Below are 21,944 nucleotides of genomic sequence, written 5' to 3'. Positions count from 1 at the left end.
ACTGCAACAAGAGGCTCCGTATTGGCTTATGCATGTCTCCCACCAGGCTGGAGGTGGAGCTAAGACATCTATCCTCATGTGAATTCACTGGCTAAAACCTTTTGAAAAGGCAGTTGCTGACTTTGGGCTCAGGATCAGCCAGGCACCTCTGATTTACAAGGGATTTGGGAACCTCTTGAGTCCTTCTGTGGACAATGAACAGAATGTCTTGCTTAAAAGATACCTTCAGACTGAGCAAATATTTCATATGTGAACCTATTTCCAAGAATCCTTGACCTCAGTTGTGACATACACTATTACTCCTTGTGTTATGCACTTCGTAAATTTTCCCATAAAGAGAAGTCACACATGCAGCTACCAAGCTGGACTTGAACTGTAAGAACAGCTACATGAAAACACATGGGTGCTCCTGAGAGAAATAAATAACACACTTCAGCAATTATATTTTTCATCACAAAATAATTTATTCTCTTTTTTTTCTGTTTCTGAGGCACGAACATTAGTATGTTTCAGATCCATACAAAACCCAGCAGGTCTATCATCTCTAGTGCCACACCTGATTCTCACCCATTATGCTATGGCCACCTCTAACAGCACCAGGCCAAAGGCTACGTGAAGGGTTTCAGAGCTAAATTAACACCTTCAAGTAAGTCCCAAGGCATTTGTGTAATGTATCCTTCACATCGTGCCCTGAACTAAAGTCTTACTGTGTGTTTCAGTGGTTAAGCAAAATGATTCCTCTATATTTAGAGCAAAATTATGTCTGCCCCTAGAAAGGGGAGAAGACTGGGAAGAATAACCTTAAAGGATAACTGTGATTGGATGGCCAGAGCTGAAATACACAGGGCACAGCCAACAGCTCTAGCCAGCCAGAGAAGAAACGTGTGCGGCACAAGGTCAGGGTGCCTCTGCTGCCTGACACAGTAGATTATGTGTCTGGCTCTCAACATCCTCCCTCTAGCTCCTGGAAGACTCACCAGTGCTATCAGCTGCCAATAGCAAAATTAAAACCTGTGATTTCCTCCCACTGAAGATGTTACATGTCTGGTTTTAAGAATTTTCTGATGGGTTCAGACTCGAAGCTTACAAGATTTTTTAATGTCAGATTAAGGGATACTTTGTTTGCAGTGAGGTATTTGAATGTCTGAAATCATGGAACCATATCATAGAATAGTTTGGGTTGGAAGGAGCCTTCAGAGGTCTAGTCCAACCCCAAAATGCTGTCAAGTAATTCTGAAAAAGTTTTCTTTCCATTCACAAAAACAATACATCAATTATTTAAAAAAATATAATAATTTTTTAAATATTTTTAGAATAAGTAGATTAGAGTCTGATTTATTTCAGTGCCACCAGAGTCATATATTTTAAAGAAATTCAGGCAACTGCCACCCAAGAAAACCCCAACCAACCAAGAAAACCTGAGTTGGGATTTCTAAGACTGTAATGAGAATCAGGTACTGCGTCTCATCACACCCTCTGTCAGAATGGTCCATAACTTGGTTCTTTTTTGAAAGAGATTCTTGCAAAGGAAAGTGGCTCATGAAAGGATCCTGCCTTAAAGTATGAAAGCAGTATATTGAAGAAGTGTAACTGAACACTACCACTGCCCTCAAAAAAACAGCAACAACAAAACAAAACTTCCAAACCTAAGCAAACAAAAAATAGATTAAATTATACACAAAACAAAACACCAAAAAGACCCAACAAAGAACCCAAGACTGGTGTCTATCTACAATTCTTGCATTTGCTACCTGTTCCTGAGTAGAACTTTCTTTTAAGCCCATCCAAGCTAAAATAGAAACTTTTAAAAATGTAACTTACCATGTTCATGCCTTTAATGTGATTTGGGATCATTCTGGTTGCTAAAGAAACATAAGCTGAAATTAAAGTTTTCCTTTTTGCATTCCACGCCTTCTAATTTTTCTCCATGTGATGAAGTCACCATAGTCATGTACCTTTGATCTTGCTCTCATGTGTTATGCTAGATTAAGATATCACAAGTGAACAATTGCAACTTCACAGAATTAAGGAAAAAGAAAATTAAGCTTCATAAAACAAGATTTTGTTTTAAACTAAAGAAGAAAAAGAATAAATATTTCCAGTTCCTACAAAGTGAACGTGGAAGATGCATTACATGAAGATGGAATCAGGTTTTGAAAGAATCATATTTAAAAGCCCTGGTAACTCTTTTGAAACTTTTCTCTTGACTTTTGATGGCAGGGGGGTGAATGGGCAAGTGTAAGTATTTTAACCACCAACTACAAAATATCTGAACTAAATATAGAGAAACTGTACTTGAAGGCTGTGCTTCTGTACTATTCTCGTCTTTGTTTCCCTTTTTTGCTCATACAGGCTGTTCCACCACCAAACTTTGAGATGCCAGTTTCTATCCCAGTGTCCAACCACAACAGCTTGGTATACAGTAACCCAGTCAGTTCGCTGGGAAACCCCAACCTTTTGCCACTGGCTCATCCTTCTTTGCAAAGAAATAGCATGTCTCCAGGTGTGACACATCGGCCTCCGAGTGCAGGTAACACAGGTAGGCTGCGTTTAATCCCATCCTTTTAAATGAGCTTTAATCAGCTGCTTGTCTGCCTTAGGTCATTTTAAACTGTATAACTGTGCTCTGAGAAACAAGAGCTCTGTTTTTACCAGTCATAACAGTTTGTCCAAAATTGCTGTGTTGAAAAAAAATCAAAAGAGCTGAAGGGGTTTCTATTCCCAATTTAGAAAATTAAAAAAAAAATATATATATAAAAAGCTGAATATTGACTAAGATTAAAGGAAATCAATAAAGGATAAAAGGGCAGACTGTTTTATAAAATGGCAGCCTGTCTACTTAATTCATGCACGAATTCACTATACCATAAAACTTAACAGGGAGAAAATGTAGCCAATGCAAACAAGTTGAAGCAAGTAAAATAGGACACTCGTTCCTTAAATCAGCAGTCTTGAGGCTAAATGCAGAATTTATTACTATTTGAGCATTCACAGGTTCCTTGATGGGTTAATGTTGGTTGAGATCTGTACTGAAGTGCCTTGTATAGCAAGAGACTGTGCTTTTCTCTGGTGATGATGAGGGATCACCTCTGAATAGGACAGATGGGGATTAAATTCATTCAATCTGTCTGGCTGAAGCAACATCAAGATCCTTAAGTATACTGGGTTCAAAGAACAATTTGAGGTCGCCAAGTGCAAAGAGAAGTTTTAAAAGTCCTTAGAGTGAATGTCTATGAAAGACTGAGGAAATTAAAATTAAAAGCTATGTAAATACATATTACAGATTCTCAGTCATGTTCTCTTCCAGGAACCTTCAAGTCTCTTCCACCCAATCCTATGTGGAAACCTTTGCTTTTCTGACTAATACTGAGCTAAAGAGTTTTCAAAGGAAGGACTACTATACATGCCTTTCAAATACTAATTGATTTTTTTCACATGCTGTAGAAGTATGAAATTAAAATAATGAAATGTTGTGTGCTACATATTTTGTTTGTCCTTGGAAGGCAAACGTCTTGTATGAGTAACTTTAAAGCATTCCAATTTTATGATTATGGGTCTGATCTGATGCCTGCTGAAGTCAGACGAAAACAGTAGTGAGTAGTGGAAGGGGCTTTTTGAAGTTAGAAAAAATGTTTTGAATATTTGCCTTTTATAATTTATCATGCTCATTTGTAGTATTACATTTCAACCCCCTAGGTGGCCTGATGGGTGGAGACCTCACAACCGGTGCAGGCACCAGTGCAGGTAAAGAGAAAATCATTTATATTTATTTTTCTGAGTGAAAAAAGGACTTCCTTCAAAGGCTGAGTCCTAAAATAGCTCCATATTGGAGGTGGAATATTAGAAAGTTGTCGGCATGGTTTTATTTCTCCCAGATGGGGGTGACGAGTTGATATTTGTGCTTCTCTTATTAGTAGGAAGAGGCTTGTGTTGAACAACGTTAGAAATCTTGCACCTCAACAAATTTCAGAGGCACAAGTGTCTGCTTTCTTTCACATTAGCCCTCCTGTAAAAACTTCTGGGTCCCTTGCATAGCTCTGTTCAGGCAAAACTCCTGCTGAGGCCAGTGTCAGAAGCCTTGACTCTTTTTAAGCCAGAGGGAGTTTTTCCATTGACTACAGTGGAATTGGGGTTTTGTTTTATTAATTTATGCTTGAGTAAAGTTTTCAACATTGAGTCGCTCATTAGACTTCAATCTGCAAAGCACAGATCTGATTTCAAGCCCCTTCTCTAAGACTATTGCTAGTCAGCAAAATCAGTTAACCTTTACTTAAATAATCAGTAATTAACTTAAGCTTAGTTTTACATATTTGCTTAAGTGCTTTGGTACACAACAGGGAAAGGATTTTCAAAATACCCATGCAAAGAAAAAGATTATCCCCTTTAGTCCTGCTCCCACAGAATTAATGAGACCTGTACTTGCTAAGGTCTGTGTTATCAACGCAATGTTGTCAGAGTAGTCCCCTTTGCTCAGTGAACTCAGTGGTTTGTTAGCAATGTCAGCAATCTTGCATTATTCCAAATACGGATTACAAAAGACAATGGCAAGATTACTTTTTTCAGTTTGAGAAGTAAACACATATGTTCGAAGAAAATAAACTGAGTGGTAAAACATGGAGCACATCCAATTTTACTGGGTTAACTGCTCTCAGAAAGAACTGTATGGAAAAATAGCTGGAAGATCCATTTTATGCACTATAAACTGGAGCTGATATATATGCTGATTCTGACATTGTCTTATAAAATTACTTATAAAGAAATGGTTTTCTTTCTTGGCTCTTCTTATCCCACATTAGACAACCCCCCACATTTTATCTTCACACATAGATAAGTCACAGATGTTTGTGTGACACTTTTGTAGTAAAATTGAACTTGCACTGCATTGTATCAGAAAGGCACTTTAAACTCATGCTGAAGCTTTGAGAGGTCATTCTGTATTAATTTAGGAGTAGGGAAGGCAGGCCACGAGAACTTAGGTATTGTCTCCTTTGTTCTCAAAAAAAAAATAAACCACTATAGAAAATTATAATTTTGTTAATTATCTTTTGTTAGCCTCCGTAACACAGCTAAAGAAAGATTAATTCTGGCGATACTCGCGTTTCATCTCCTTTTAACCTCATGTGTAACTTCAGGAAGGAGCAACTGAGGGGCTCGGATAGGAAATTGATTGCGCTATTGAGGGGCTCCCTCTACTGACTTTCTAAGAAATATCATCTCCTTGCCGCTGGTTTCCCTGTTCCTTTTTAAAAGACTTTGGAAAGCGATTAGTAAAGAGCACAGTGTTGTCTTTTAAACGTAGCAGATGATAAAAGTTCGTCAACACGTGCGTTTGGCTTAATAATCCTGGTGCTTAACAAAATCTGTATATCAATAGGCCACTCAACAATTTATATTCTTTTTAAGTTTTTTTTTTTTTTTGGAAATATATTAAAAACATATATAAGCATAGGAAGAGGGATAGCTTGATTATTTACTCACAAATTAAGATTCTGTATTTCCTGTGCAGTGTTGTGCATTAAGCTCCCAAGCAATGTAACTCTGGAGCAGGTAATTGATTTGTAGGGCATGTATATGAGGGGCATTGCTAGGAATGCATCATAAATATTTAATCATATGAATAGTTCTTGTTCTTTATCTGGCAATAAGAGCTTTAAACACCATTAAAGAAGTGTTTTCTAAATCTCTTCAATGCAGAACAGTAGGGAGAATTTGATACAGGGCTGAAGAAAGATGAAAAGGTCGGTGTAAGGCTGAATCCTCTGTCTGGGTTGCACCGTTTCACAATGGCACTATTTTGGACAGTTGTTTCTTTAGGGTGCAGAAGAATAAACATCAAAAGTTCTCTGTGTTCATCATTGTTCACAAAAGACAGAGACCTCTGTGTTTTTTTCTGTTTGGCATCTTAGAAGCTGGTAGCATGATCTTGTGGTTTAATCTGTTGGGGTTCATATTTCCAGCCAAATTAGAACATTATGAATTTGCATTTTTCTGCAGTGTCCAAAAATAGCATATATTCAAAATAACAAGCTCCAAGAAGAAGAGTCTAAAGAATTTCATTTCTGCCATTACAAAATTAAACTACTTTTGATTACTAACAGCAGGCCTCAGTTTCTGCACTACTTTAACAAATTACATTATGACAAATTGCTTTATAGCTGCAATGTCAAAATGGAAGAACATTAGTTAAGCCTGTGTTTTAGAAGTATATTATTTTGTTGGCTTGGACTATTTCAAGCAATAATCCTGGAATCATCCACGATCTACCTTAGGAGTCAACCCAAGACATAAATAGAACTTATAAAAGCTGTCTGCTTCTTTATTATACTACATAACTAACTACTGTAGGTGATATTTTGAAGCTAAACCAAGGTTGTCTCAGGTTCGTTAAAGTAATATTTTTCCTAGCCAAACAATGAATAGTTTCTATTGTGTCACAGTAGCAACTGCCAACAAAATTGGGGTGAACTTCACATTTAGGACCAGAGGCTTTTGATTAAGAGACAGAACAAGTACTTTCTGATCCCAAATCTGTATGCTCCAAACCCATTCTAGATTATATCATAACTAATATGAAGACGAAGTGACATGTACCTTGGGTACTATGTGAAGTTCCTTTATAGGAAGTGTAGTCTTTAACAAAACCACATAACAGTAACTTAACCAGAAATAAATAATGCCTACAAAGTTTTACTACTGTAATTTATCTGAACTCAAGCTTTATGCAGTTGCTCAATATTTATGTTAAAAGCCTGATAAAAGATTAAAATATTAAAAATATTTCCAGAGTTTTAAAACCAAAATACAACAGTATTTGGGGACATCTTTGCATCTGACTTTAAACTTTTGCTTTTCAAACTAAACTATATTTTTAGATTGAGACACATTTTTTATTTTTATATGGTTTCTGAATTATGACACTTTATATTTTATAATTAAGTTTTCTTTTGAATGAAAAAAGCCCACCTAAATCAAAAGAATTTCTTTAATTTTGAAACTGCTATAAAAAGTCAAAAGAAAAAACTAAATCTCCAGTTTTAAACCTAGAATGGGTATAATGAAAAAAAAAACCATCCTTGCTTTAATTGTTTATGTAGTTTCTCATTTGTTTCACTATTTGACTTATGTACTGTCTCCGTCTTGACATTAAATTAAACTAAAGGAGCAAACTGCAAACAGTTTCTGCAACTGCTGTCCAAGCATCCTCAACCCTGTTCTTTAAAATCATTAGAAACTGAAAAGATCAGTAGTGCATCCCATGTCTTTTTAATTCATCCCATGTCTTTTTAATAACATCCCATATTTACGTATAAATCAGCAGCTAGTCATTTCCTCCTGGAAATTAACCACAAGCTAACAGTTGTCTTCTCATCTTCTGAGCGTTGAGGACCTGGATCTGCCAGCCAGTATCATAATTTGCTAGTGCTTCCGTGCTCATTTTTCTTTTCTTGGTCTTGTAGTGATTGTGGGTGAATGAGTTATATATTCTACTAGTATTTCAAGCCACATGGGAATATATGTAGTAGTAGGATCTTTTAATTTAAAAGCCCTCAGGTAGAGACTACTGTATCAGGTAGATACAATCTGGATTATATCTTCTCAAAAAGAGTGATTGACTAAAAGAGAAGCCATTTGCCCAAATAAGCCTACAAGCAGTACCAAAAATAAGCAAGGATTTTGAAGGCACCTAGTTGCATTAGTCTTTTGAAACTATAAATAAGCAAACTAATACTAAAAATAAAATAAAAATTAAAAAAAAAAAAAAAGAGAATTAAAAGGTTATATAAATATTCTCCACTGTGCCCTGAAATGCTTGGCATAGTCAAGAGAAAATAAGTCTTACTCTACAAGTGTGGAATATGTTAAACAAGTGAGCTTGGAACAATGATTCCCAAACCACAGTTTATGGGCAACCTGTTAGGACTGGTTTTGCCAGGGAAAGTATGACAAGTCATTGCCCTTCCCTTATTATTTGATGAGTGCAGTCACCCACAGACCTCTGATCCAAAGATTGGGCAAGATGCAGTATAAAAGTATAGTAAACAATAGTTCCTGTCCAAGGAGGTTTACAGTCCAAAAGAAAGAACATGCAGTCATTCATAACAGAGCTTATGATGCAATAGTGCCAAATCCAAACAATAAAAATTCATAAATTGACAGATTGGCTTAAAACCATAAAGAAGGATAAGAAACTTAACAGCTCTCCTTTTCTCTTTTTTCCACTCACATTATGCCATTAAGTGTTTCGTTTCCAAGCTTCCCTCCATATAAGGAAAATATATACTTTTTTTTCCCTCAGTGTTTTAAGGGAAGTACCTATAGGCAGGAGATTTGTGATAAAGCAGAAAGAACACTAGAACTTGTCTAACAGCTCTAATACACAGTTTGAAGGAAGTTGTCTATGTAACAGTACCTCAATCTCATATCTGTGTAGGCAGCAATGCAGGCCTTTCCAAAATTAAGTCCTATTTCTGCCCTAAGCAACTGATCTGTTTTACACGCTTTATTCAGACTGTTTTCAGACAGGTAAAAAACACATCAGTCAAACTTTAAGTTTGAAAGGACGGATGCTGCTGTCAATGTAAAAGTTAAAAATATTTTGGCAATGGGTGTCATATACAAAGGTTGAATGCACTCATTTTAGCCCAACTCATATGTCTGCCTCTTACCAAGGCAGACATCCACATAAACTGAGTAGACCTCAGTGAAAATCAGTGAAAATTTGGCCTTTATTAGGTTTCCATCAGCTGTGTAAGTATTGACTTAGTAATTTATTTAGTTATTCTGTCTCATCATCTCTTTAATCAACAGTCTCAATATTTGTATTTATAAAGAGACAGCTTGAAAGGAAAAAAGCCCTAAGTTCACATGTAATGAACGATTAAGTGAGTCATATAAGCTGTGGTTCTTTGTAAGTGGGTTTGTAAAGGCAGGCATGATTGACTTCTTTTCCTTTATGACAAGCAGTTTCAAATGTTTCACAAGAATAATTTGGATTCATTAGATAAAATCCTTTCTCTCATGAAGTCTAGGGAAATTTTATGCTTCACTTCAGTGAGACAGAGATTTCACTGAGATTTTTTTGTTTGTGCATTTTTGCTCATTAAGACACCACACTGTCTTGTTTTTGCATACTGCAATCTCTATTCTTGTTCGAATTCAGAATATAGAAAAAGGCACTGCAAATTAGCAAGCATCTGTATTTCATGCCTGTCCTGAAAGAGACAGCTGATGGCTCCTGGATCTGGAATGCAGCAATGGCTTTGTTCTGAGAAAGAAAGCAAGAAATGCTTTCAACCTCTGGAAGCTGGAACTGAAGGCACACATGGAAGCTCCTGGCTTAAGTTAACATGACCCTTGCTCTTTAACTTTTAACATGATTCCCCAAGATATTAAGTCCATAAATTCTATTTGTTTTCCAAATCTCTTGCGAGCTGATTTTTCCTCTGGTAGCAGTTGGAGTGGTCTCCCAGAAACAAAAGCCAGAGCAGATAAGGATAACAAATATAAGTAATTTTTCTAAACAAATATAAGTAGTAGTATCTATGTGCAAAACACTTTCCTTTTATGTGCATATCTGTTCTAATAACATTGATAAGTTTAAAATAGAAGTATATATCATTTGCCTTTAGTATAGATAGTCCTGAAACTTTCGTGACACAGTTTTAAATTACCCACTCTTTAATTTTCAGTAATTGTGCATTTAACAAAAAACAGTTTAGCTATACGTTTAAAATAAAAAGCAAAAAAACAAAAATAAAATCATGGTTATTTCTAAATTTTCTTTGTGGAAGCAAGAAAGTTCATTATTTTCAAATAATATGTTCAGTTTATACTTGGAATTGCTTCTTGTCTTAAAACATTTTCCATTAAAAAGCAATTTCCCCAAAATGATAGTTGATTTCAAGCACCCAAAAAAAACGGGGGGGGGGAGGGGGGGGGGATTATTTGTCATCATCAAACAGTTTGTTAAAAGGAGATTATTTGTCAAAGACTCTCACTCAGACAGTCAGAAGGAGAGATAGGTAAGTATTCTACATGTCCTAGGAAGTCTTTCTCCTGTATATCTTCAGAAAAGGTTATACTTTTCAGTAACATATTTTTTTAATGGCTTGTCAGGTGAGTTTTCCTCCTTTCTTCTGACTCTAAAACAGCTCGTATTAAATAAGAAAAAAAAAGCTTGTTTTTTGCATAAATAGGACTAGAATGGAGTATCGTTTCAGCTAGCATACAAAATGGAGGAAGATACAAGCTCCTAATATGCATTAATTAATTGGTTTATTGGAATAAGAATTAATTTTCAATTGTAAGAGGCCAGCTAAGTCCTAAAAACATGTTTTTGAGAAAGGCTTCTCTCATATGGGTGAGGACCAGATAGGATTTGTGCATGCTGCACATATTAACAGATCAGGCGTATGTCAGTTACTGCAAGAATTTTTGGAAAGCTGTTGCACAAGCTAAATTTCAGATGAGCATAGGTTTTGGTGTTGATCTCTCCTACTAGATAAACCTTAGTGCAGAGCATGGACTAACCTTTGCAGACATGAACAGTGAGTGGGGAACACTACACAAGGTCGGGGATATCCCCCTGTGCCTGATCCTTGTGGTACTAGCTACCATGCATGGGACAGGGGCAGGGTAGGGGTTTTGCCATGGTAAACTTAAATGACTCTGTGATCTCTGACATTTTGTTTGAACCTTAAGAACTTGTAACATGCAGGAATATAATTCTGATGCTCACCATGCAGTGCCCATGTGTTTGAACTACAGACGTCATATTTATAAAGCACAAAACTGAGAACCACTGTGTAATTTTCTTAAGTGATTTTTGACAATAATTGCAATTTAGGGAGGATTCAGGATGATCATCCTTGAACAAGGAAGAGCACTCCCCCTTCTCTCAGTGTAAGATTTGCAACAGACCCTATGAAATGTAGCCCTATTCCAAAGGTTGCAAGGAGGGAGTCAAGAGATGTGCTGAAATACCTACCTGCAGCTTGGGAAACCTAACTGCAATAAGAAACGTTTTGAAAGGTTGCTCACAGTTCGTTATGTGGGTAGCCACAGGCAAATTCTGTAGGCAGTCAGGTGCCACATTTACATTTATTTTACTGAGGTGTGAACTCCTGCACTAAAGTGGAAGTATACTTTGTGCAAGAACTACTTCAGAAACATTTAAATACAGATCTTATTATAGCCACAAAACATAACCACAGTGTTGGTGACTGCCATGTAGTGTAGTTATGCACTTGACTCAGCAGTAAAGTATTTGCATGAAGTTTAATGGCCTGTGATAAACAGGTCAGGTTTCTGTTCTCATAGTGTTTCTTTCTGTATCTACATAAACTCATCTATTTCTCCATTTGACTGAAAAAGCATCTCAGATTTCTACCCTCCTAGACTCACAACATGTCCTTAGATTTGCAGAAGTGTGTTTTGCAGTGTGCTCTGCGTTAAGTGGCCAGAGAGCTGCTTCTTTTCTTTCAGCTTCTGCTTGAGAAGCATCATCTCTGTCCTAAAAGAAACAGCTAATACAGTTTTAGATTAGATGTTCTTCCCTGTGAGGGTGGTGAGGCCCTTGCACAGATTGCCTAGAGAAGCTGTGGCTGCCCCATTCCTGGCATTGCTCAAGGCCAGGTTGGATGAGGCATGCATGGATCAACCTGGTCTAGTGGAAGGTGTCCCTGCCCATGGCAGGCAGTTAGAACTGGATGAGCTTTAAGGTCCCTTTCAACCCAAACCAGTCTGATTCTATGATTCTATGAAATCTGTCCCCAGTTACTGCAGTATGGGATACACATACCTTTTAGCAGCAGCAGTAGTAGTGTACACCTGCAAATGGCGCACATAAAGTAGATTGTAAGGATGTGTCAGATTTTATAGGGCACTAGCCCAAGGGTTAGAAATAATTTTGACAACTGTATTGCCATTAGAGAATTTTACATAGCTTTAGACTTGAAGAGCAAGAAATTCCCACTGACAGTTTTACAACCTGCATGGCAGGAATGGATGAGTTACAGGGAGACCTGGATATTGGCTTAGTCTTACACTGTTATAGGAATCTTTACCTTTTTATTAATATTATTTCTATATGGTTTCTAAAAATATAAAAAAAAGTTGTTGAGGTACTCTTCATTGTCTTCCTATTCTTAAAAAAAAAAAAAAAAATCTGGTACAAAATTGGGTGTGAATTTAGATAAATTTCTATTCCTACATTGATTCTTTTATATATACATGTATTTTGAAGCGGAGGTAAATTGTAGTATAGTTGGCTCTCATGTCTATATAGATTCATTTTAAATTTAACATTCTTTTTGATAGGCTTAGCAGTCAGTCATAATGACATATATATGGCATGCGCATTTAATATAACCCCATAAGAAGCAGGAATCCTCCATGAAATAGTATGCACTTGTTCTTCTTGGAAAAATTGTTATAATTTCCACAAGCAAGAGCATATATTTGCTGGAAACTTGAAATGACCATTAATATTTTGTGAGACTCCCTTGAGAATCTGAAAGCACTTTTCCTACTAAAATTAAACAGAGGTAGGCATATCAGGTTCCTAAAGATTTTTTAAATTCTCCAAACATAGGGTCAGTGAGAAACATTAGAGTAAATTAAAGAGAGATCAAAGAAAGGAAATGTAGATTGTATGTCTTGTTCTTCATTTTTCTAGGATTACCATAGGGTTTTATTCATTCAGTTTTTCTTTTATCTTTGAAATCACGAATCAAAAAGAAACAAGTAGGGACATGACAGGTTAAAAATTTCAAGAAAACAAAAATAAAAAAATTTTCTAAATTTTCTTGACTTAGTCATGACAGTACTGTTCAAGAATGTTGAGAGAATGGAAATAAATTATTCTTCCCTCACTTGTGTTACCTTAACACATGAGAAGTTTCCTGGTTTAAATGCTCAGCATAGAATTATTGCCCTAACTCGAAGTGTCAATAATTGCAACCATTATAACATTAATGACCAAAACTACCTGTAAGGTACAGGTGTTACTAACAGAGGATAAAAAAGGAGAAGTAAATTTTGCTCTCTGTCGTGTCCTGAATAAACTTGTGCCCTACTCATATCTTTACTTAAAACATGAAAGTGACCATTTAAGAGAGTAGTACACGAATTTGTAATGTTTGTTAAAATCGTGGTTTTCCATGAGTAAATGATTTTTTTTTTTTTTTTTTTTATAATTCTTCTTGACTAACTAGTTGTGATCAAAAATAACTTTTCTGGATGTTTTCATAAAGTGCCATTGCAGAGATTAATCATTCTGTCTGTACTTGGACATAATTCCTTCTAAAATCAGTGGCACTTGTGCCTAAATGCAGAATGTGGGAACATGCTCAAGAAGAGCATTCTATGCTCAGAAAGCATTTGTCTTTATATTCTGCCATTAGTCCAAATACAAAGTCTGGCACTGCATTTCATGACAACGTGCTGCTCCACTAGTTCTGTCTAGAAACAAGCTCTTTTCTGTGAAAATTTTTTTTATTCTTTCAAGGCAGTATAACAAACAACACAAGTAAAAATAATTTTCTCTGAAAACTTCTTGAATTGAAAATGCTGCAAATTTGTAAATTCTGACATATGCCCTTTAAAACTTGTGTATCTACTGTTTTTATTTTCATTATGCATTGCAAGTTATATCCATAATGTTTAAAACTGTTCTATTCCAGCAAAAATATGGCTTTTAACCAAATAAAAATGTAAAGCCAACTTGCTGTAAAATCCATCTGGTTTTCATTTTCTTATAATCTATAATCAGGAAATCCATTCATACATGACATATAATTTTTGCGCTTTCAAGTGGATAGTGAAATGCAGTGTTCTGCATACAGTCACTTCTAAATTGATAATTGTCCAGGCAGAGTGTAATTTTAAAGTATAGGATGAAGGAAGGTTTAATTTGTATATTAGAAGTCTTATAAGGGTTTTTTTTGCCTCCGAATGTAAATGAGGCCATTCTCTTCAGTGGATTTGTCTGAAGGTGGGGCAGCTGCCTCGGAGCAGGCCACAGCTTTCTGAGTAAGGAGGATACAGTTTAAAGAGCTGGTTTAAATGCAGACTCTTCTTAACTCTAAACCGCATGCATGCATTCATCATTGATTTTCAAATCATGGGTTTCTGTATCATCGGTTTAAGGTCCACAGCCTTACATTCCTGAGTCCATATTATACCAAAAGAATAACAATTTGGTGTCTGGAAAAAGGAATGGTTATTATATGGCTCCAAAATGCTAGCTGGCATAATGTGCCATGAACAGCAGAAATCTACTGGTAAAGAGAAGATTGCAGTAGTTATTAAAAATAATCTGGTGTTCTAAAAATATAAATGTAAGAAACGTTATCATAGTCAAAATACTGTACATCAGTAGGTAAGTAATATAAACATCAGACAAAAGTTTCTGAAAAGTTATATACGGATGCTTTTTTTCTCATAATACTTTAAAGTGAATTATGTTAAGTAAATTTTATGTAGAAAACGGGATTTTTTTCTTGTAGGGGTTTCTATTCTCTGCAAATCACAGCCATAGAAACTTACAGATTACAGTGGATGCTGTTAAGTTAAACATCTTAGATTGTATATTGTAGAACTAAAAAAAAAATACGTTGCTTCTTCAAAAAGCTTCATTTTCACTTTCTGAGCAAATGCTTGTCATACAACAGATTTCACAAGACAGCTTTACTTCCTGTTGGTAAAACAGATCCTGTATGAAACCCGCACCAGAGAAACTACTTTGCTTCAGTTTCTTCTGTTGATCACTTCCCTACGCCATTAGTTTTTCGGTATTCCATTTGTAACAGATCACCTTTAAAAAGGCACTGAATGTTCTAGGAGAAAATACTGTTGCATATTCGAAATGCCCCTTATAATTTTGCTACTTCTGGTAACACATAGCATCAATTAGAGCACAGTATGTAGCAAATCCATGTTGAGAGCAAATGTTCACTTAAAAACCCAGCCTACTGACACAAAATGGAAAATTCTTGACAGTGTTCTGCTATTTTAGCTTCATAAGTGTAAAATACCCTTTTTTTCATTAACTCATTTTATCTCACTATTACTGAGGAAATAGCAAGACTGACTATGAAAAATATTTTAATACAAAATCTCTGAAATATCTGAGTGCTTCTAAATTTTCATCTTAATTCCTATTTACAAAGGCTGAGGATAACATGAAACTAAAAAGCATGAACATAAACAAGCTGAGTCAGACCTGTGGCTGAAGGTGCCTCACAAATATAGAAGTCAGGCACTTTGTGATACTTTTCCTTTGTCCCAAGTCTAGTGTTCACAGTTCAGGGTCTTTCAGACCCTAAAGCGTTATTTTTGTGTTTAAGAGCCTTTGACAGTTATTTGTCATGGACTTTGCTGATGTGACAAATACAATTAGCTAATGTGCTTGCAGATTCGTAACATGGTTTTAATGTTAGTCATGCTTGGGCGCACTCAGTTATCCTAACGTATCTGAGACATTCACTCTTGTGTACTGTCATTTTTATGTCCACGTCATAGACTTTATAAAATTTAGTTTTATGATCCATTTATGTCCTCTAGGGCTGTAAACCCAATTTCATGTATGAAAACCAGTGAGATACTGAGTTTTTCACTGCCTTTGGGACTACAGAGGGAATTTGAAGGTCCAGGGCTTCTGGCTCACCGGACTCACCCACACTCACTAGCTCTTCTTCCCACATTGTTTCTATGTGTCTCAGCTTGTGAGCTGTGGACAGAAGATGAGCACAGAACAGAAAGCCTCCCCTAGCATTTGCTTTCTTGGTATTCATCTTTGAAAGTTCCCTCTTTCTGTACTAGTTTTCATGCTATTCCATCTCTTATGACCAAGCAGTTTGTGTTTCTCTCTTGAGCCTGTGCAGACAGAAGTAAGCCTACACTAGGAAGTCATCTCTTTCCTCACACTTTGTGGCTAGGAGGTGAAATTAGTCACATAAAATATGAAGGTCTCATTTTCAGTAGACTGGTAGGTCAGTAACCTTACAGATACACAGTTGTCAGTACTGCATGGCGAGAGAAGAGAACCCTCTTCTGAAAAAGGCAAATGAAGCATTTGCCTGTCAGAATTGTTCCTGAGGCATGCAGAAAGCAGCAGGGAGATGAGGATGAAAGATAGGGTGGTATTTTCCAAATAAGGTTATGCTCTTGCTACCATTGACTTTAGTGTTGACAGAATCAGGTCCAAAAAGCCAGAAACACTCTTGAGCCAGAAACACTCAAGAATCTTCCTAGTCCTCTCCCTGCCTCTTCTGGTAATTATAGCCTTTCTACACAAATCCTTTGTTTAAAAACAAAACAAAATCATGACCTGGAAAGGGCTGAATCAGGAAAGTCAGAATCCTCTGTAGCTGTCGAGAAAACATTCTTTAAAGCTACAAGAATGTCTGATTATCCCGATTGTCTTGTAGGGAAAAAAGGTCTTGGCTACTTTGAGTGCAGTGTATTGTGCTATATACCATAGTGCAGCAAATAAGAGTCACATAATGAAGTTATTTTCAGCACATTGCTGAGATGTCAGCTGCCCTGAGTGAAAACAATTTTACACCAGTTGTTCTAGTGATCACAGAATCCCAGACTATTTTGTGTTGGAAAGGACCTTAAAGCTCGTCCAATTCCAACCCCCTCCCACAGACAGGGACACCTTCCACTAGACCGGGTTGATCCAAGCCCCGTCCAACCTGGCCTTGAACACTGCCAGGGATGGGGCAGCCACAGCTTCTCTGGGCAACCTGTGCCAGGGCCTCACCAGCCTCACAGGGAAGAACTTCTGCCTAAGAGCTCATCTCAATCTCCCCTCTGTCAGGTTAAAGCCATCCCCCCTTGTCCTGTCACTACCTGCCCTATACATGGGATAGGATAGGAAAATATGGGATGTGTTGTGTTTTCCTATAAAGGCACATTGCATGACAGAGGTATTTACCTTGATTTTTTTTTAATTATTATTATTTGACATATTTAGTATTCAGTCTTAAGAAATATCTTGGAGTTTATAAACCTTCTCTCTTTTTTCCTCTTCTCTTTTTTTCTTTTATTTTACCTAAACAGGGAATGGATATGGCAACCCCCGCAACTCACCAGGTCTGCTGGTCTCACCTGGCAACTTGAACAAGAATATGCAAGCAAAATCTCCGCCTCCAATGAATTTGGGAATGAACAACCGTAAACCAGATCTCCGTGTGCTTATTCCACCTGGCAGCAAGAATACAATGCCATCAGTGGTAATGCATTTTCAAAGCTTTTTTTTCTCTCCTTCACGTAAGAGATACTCAGGAATTTCAAGCCTGCTCAGGAAACTACAACCAGAATAACATTCCGCTTTCTTTCTTTTTTGGTCTTTCTCTCTTCACCTTAAGGCTTGACATTGAGCTGAGGATGTAGGCAGAGCCTGTTTTATTGCTTTTATGAAGTCGTATTTACTTCCTCCCTTTTTTCTACTGAGCTGCAAAATAGGAGCTGTGTCCTGTACAGTCTAAACTTCTGCACCCTCTTTCCTAGTAGCTGGAAAAGCTTTTCCTGTGTTTGTTATAAAGGCTTGGTTTAACCCTGTGTATTCCTAACTTCCTGTGTTTTTCTTAAACGTTTAACCACACAGACTCTCATCAGATGTCATTTTAACTACACATAAATTAACCGGAACTCTATCACTCTGATCTCCATTTTGTAATGATAAGATGTAGTAAATAGATGGAGTAGGATAAAAAGGAGCCTGAAACTGCTGCATCTCCTGCCAGGATTAACGAAATTTAGGCAGGCTGGAAGATTGAATCGCAAAGGTGTCATGCATGTCTTGTAGTTCCCATCCCAAAGTCAGTTAGTGGTTGCAAGCAAAGCTTTCGTGAGTGATTTAACATTAAAAGTGAGTTTAATTTAAAAAGGATCTTGATGGTAAAATTAAGTGACATGATAAGCATGTTTTTACATTATGTAACAAACACTATTAAAACAACTTCCAAGTTGGCTGCTTCAGCTTGACACATCATAAATTAACTTTGAACGTCAAACTAACCCACTCACCTTAAATGTGGTGCTGCCTTCTGAGAGGAGAGGTAACAAATGGTCTCCTACAGGAAAATGTTCAAAGTCAACCAAAGCAGTGACAAGATGTCTACATCAAATGATTTATTCCAAGGTCCTTGAAACTGATATTTTTCCAAGGGTCAGGTCAATGGTGAGGTCTCCTGAAACCAGGTATAGCAACACAGTCTTAGAGAAAGTCTTGTGCTGCAAACTGGGTGGATTGTCCTTGCAGTTGAGACAAACATCCCATCAGAAGGAAATCAAAGAGATCTGTGACATGTTATATTTCAAGACTATCCTCAGAAACTGTTTAATTGCTGCCCTATCATCAAATGAAGCTATTCCTTAAGATAGAAATCTGCATCCTGGTAAATATTTATATTCACTAATTTTTAATGCTCCTTTCCTATGCACTCAGTCTGAGGATGTTGACCTGCTCCTGGTAAGTGGTAGCGATGTTCATCTTAATAACAAGGAAAAGAAAACCCATTCTTTTGTATAATTGATACTTGTGTAGGTGAAGTGTTGGGAAACTTTACTGTAACTACTCTGAACAGCAAGGCCATCATAGTTTTTGAAATGCAGCAGTATGGAAGACCAGGTGCAGTTGTTGCATGTACTCAAGCTAAATATATGCTAGGATAAAGCTTGCTTGTTGCTGATGCCTTGAGAGAGTGTAAACTTGTTCTGCTGAAGATGGTGCAGCCTCCTGACATATTTTTTGGTGTCTCTCTGGTCATTTTATCTTGCCAGTCCCAAGATTAGAGTTCTCTAGCACAAATTTTCAAGTGCAACATCTAGTGCCCTGGTGCAAGACATAAGTATGTAAGTGCTGAGCTGTCTTAACAAGCTTGAAGTTTGTTTTATTGCACAAAAAATGAAGTAGTCAGAGCACCATCTGCTGGAAAGACATCCGTGTGCAACACTCCCGGGGTGCCATCACTTTGAAAGCATATAATCCAGTAGGGCTGGGTTAGGGGTTTTTTCTATCACTTCTCTATTTTTTATTATTTTTCCCCTCCATTTGAGTGAAAAGGAAAACAACTGGAATAGAGTTTACATATTCCATTAGTTTTTCACACGATCTGTTCTCCCACCAACAATAAAAGCAATCTTACTTGTTACTAGTTCAGTTACCTAGGAGATACTGATGTAATGGGTTACTATGGTGACAACTGGTCTCTTGAAGGCTTCAGTTTGGCAGAGTTCATAAAAGCCACATGTTAAAAGATTAATTTCTAGAAATTCCTATCAGACTGTATGTATCACAAAACGTACCCAGACAGCTTCTATACTGACTTAAAACTAGTCAATAATATGTTTATTTTACTTACTTTAAAAGAATCAAAGGATAAATAACTCCCAGTCTGCTCAGTCATTGGCTACTCCAGTGGTTTCCGTAGCAACTCCTACTCTACCAGGGCAAGGGATGGGAGGATACCCATCAGCCATCTCAACAACATATGGTACTGGTAAGTATGGGAGCAAGATTTAAAGGCTGGGGGAGGGAGCAACGCGATGACAAATGTCTGTCTCAGGACTAACAAACTACCTGACGTTCATTGGCAGAAACTGAAAAAATCACAGTTGATATGCTTCCATACAGCATTCACTTACCCTCTGTCTGTCACTAACTTGAGACATATCTGTTTTAAAGTTAGCTATTTTGTTTGAATGCAAAACTTATTTGATAGCTTTATTTCTTTGGCTTTAATAAAAAATGTAACTTAAAAGACATTTCTTAATACCATGGGTAATTTCATGTACTTGAGTGTACCTCCTGAAAGTCAGAAGGGTAGCAGGAGCAAGCAGCTTCACTGGTTTCCAGAGTTCAGTAACTTTTTGGGCTACCCCATAGCTATCTGAGAGAGACTAGAAATGAAGCATCAAGAGATCCTTTCCAGTTCCTGTTGCACATTGCTGCTGAACAGACCAAGCTGGCATATGGAGACAATGCTCTTAGAGAAGATGTGCGTTGCTCAGATGCAGGCTGCATGCTGTCTTCTGCAAGGAAGACTAACCAAAACATTATTGTTTTTCAAGTCTTTGACTCTCTCAGAACACATATTTAGCTTATGGTGGATATACAAGCTGACAGTGCTTTGGATCTTCCAGATCCAGAAAAGCCCTGCTAAATTACAGAGTAATTATTAGTGTATTATTTGTTCCCAAGTTAATGAGTTGAGGGAAGAGGAAGGTCTACTTTTCTGCTGCAACTTAATGTGATTGGTGTAATTAAAATGAAAAGGCTTATAAAGTGACATATGAAAATGATGATGCTAGTTATTTTTTAATTGCTTCCTCTTTAATTCTCTTTTAATTATTGTCTTTTCTGTTTTCAAATCTAGAATATTCTCTGAGCAGTGCAGATATATCATCTCTCTCTGGGTTTAATACAGCCAGTGCTCTTCATCTTGGCTCTGTGACTGGCTGGCAACAGCAACACCTACATAACATGCCACCATCTGCCCTCAGTCAATTGGGGTAAGCACTGTTTCCTTTATTTTAATTTTCTACAATGACTCCAGTCTTCCCGGTAATCCCAAATCTGAAATACATCAAGATGACTTTTTGTCAGCACACATTTACTACATGTAAGAGCTACAGTTCACAAAACTGGAACTAATTGTTTCATTAAGAATTTGCCAGGTAGCTGCAATTAAATATTCTGTGATCATGACGCTTTCTCAATAGTGTAGTAAAGACTACTATTTGTGGCTTAGTCTTTATTTCTTTAAATAGCACTTTATGTCACTACGAAAGACCAGACTAAACCTTTACACTATGCTATTGCTGTATTTTGCCATTTTTGCCATTTAAGCTTTTTATTTCCAGTTACTATAGCACAAACATTTACAGTAAACTTGAAAATTTTCTTAATATTTTTAATCAAGTAAGAGCAGTGTAATGATTTGACCTGAGATTAAGCCTTAACCTTATAGAATAAGCACATTCTCCCTTCTTCTTAACTCTGACATTCAAGTTTAATTTCTTTGGAAGTGTTTTCTACAAGCAAGTAACATAGTTAGGCCTAAGAACCGTAAACCCACAAAGCTTATTGTGATTTATTGGCCTGTGTTGACGGAGGTAGGTATTCGTGCCCTCTAGTGGCCAATTTCAAGACATTCACTCAAGGTTGGTGAAGCACAAAGCTGAATCATTTCAGCATTTTTAAAAGTGTGAAAATTCACACAGAGAGGTCACCTAAAGCATTCTTGAAAAAGCAAAGCCTATTAGCTCATTGAGGTGAGCTTTAAGATTGTGATCTTCAAAAATCCTATTATCTGCAGTTTCTACTGACTAAGGCTATGGGCATTCACCAGCACACCACACATAGCCTAAGGCAGGGCCAGCCGTGTTTGAATTGCAAAATTTTTCGTTATAAAAATTGAAGCTGAGAACAGCTGGAGTGTGTTTATGAGGAGAAATTTAATTCACATGCATTTGAAAAGTAAACATTATTTTCCCCTCAGAAAGAGGCGTTGCACATATGCACTAATTTTTTTTTTTTTGCAAGATGGTTGCCATAATGTGAAACTATTTAATAGTATAAATGTGGTTTAAACTTCAAAACTCTCCTTCTAATTTATGTATCTGACCACTTTTTGTAGCTTACTGTAATTTCTTTACCATGTACAGACAGTCTGGGTTTTTAAAGGACAGCTATACAAGTATTTCAGAAGAAACAAATGTTTTAAACCTCATTTCTATATAAATAATCATATATACATACTAACTACATAAAAATATATAACTGACAGTTGCTGTGCTAGAAAAAAAATACTCTTAAAACCTTTCTGTTATGCTACTTTTATTTTCTTTTTGAGTTTGCACAGTTTCTGGAGCAAAATTCAGGCTAACTTTACAACTAAAGACATAAAGCCTCAAATAAATTGAAAACTCAC

The 21,944-nt window shown here is 36.8% G+C and overlaps 1 protein-coding gene across 14 annotated transcripts in view; it reads left to right on the top strand.

The window, feature by feature from the left end:
* Nucleotides 1–21,944, top strand: part of MEF2C (myocyte enhancer factor 2C) — a 118,794-nt gene that overhangs the window by 91,299 nt on the left and 5,551 nt on the right. For 8 of the 14 annotated variants that reach the window (XM_061369438.1, XM_061369442.1, XM_061369447.1 and 5 more), the window contains 6 exons: nt 2,353–2,539; nt 3,697–3,744; nt 17,068–17,240; nt 18,458–18,481; nt 19,382–19,511; nt 20,388–20,523. In XM_061369438.1, coding sequence (XP_061225422.1) covers nt 2,353–2,539; nt 3,697–3,744; nt 17,068–17,240; nt 18,458–18,481; nt 19,382–19,511; nt 20,388–20,523 — 698 coding nt within the window. The remainder of the gene's footprint in view (nt 1–2,352; nt 2,540–3,696; nt 3,745–17,067; nt 17,241–18,457; nt 18,482–19,381; nt 19,512–20,387; nt 20,524–21,944) is intronic. The other 6 variants (XM_061369449.1, XM_061369446.1, XM_061369448.1 and 3 more) reach the window with 3 other exon arrangements.

The sequence above is a fragment of the Neopsephotus bourkii genome, unplaced genomic scaffold (genome assembly GCF_033783945.1).
Source record: "Neopsephotus bourkii isolate Nb327-2 ecotype Australia unplaced genomic scaffold, CSIRO-AGI_Nbou_v1 NB_1495, whole genome shotgun sequence".
Classification (NCBI taxonomy): Eukaryota; Metazoa; Chordata; class Aves; order Psittaciformes; family Psittacidae; genus Neopsephotus; species Neopsephotus bourkii.
This window is presented reverse-complemented; position numbering and strand designations above follow the sequence as displayed.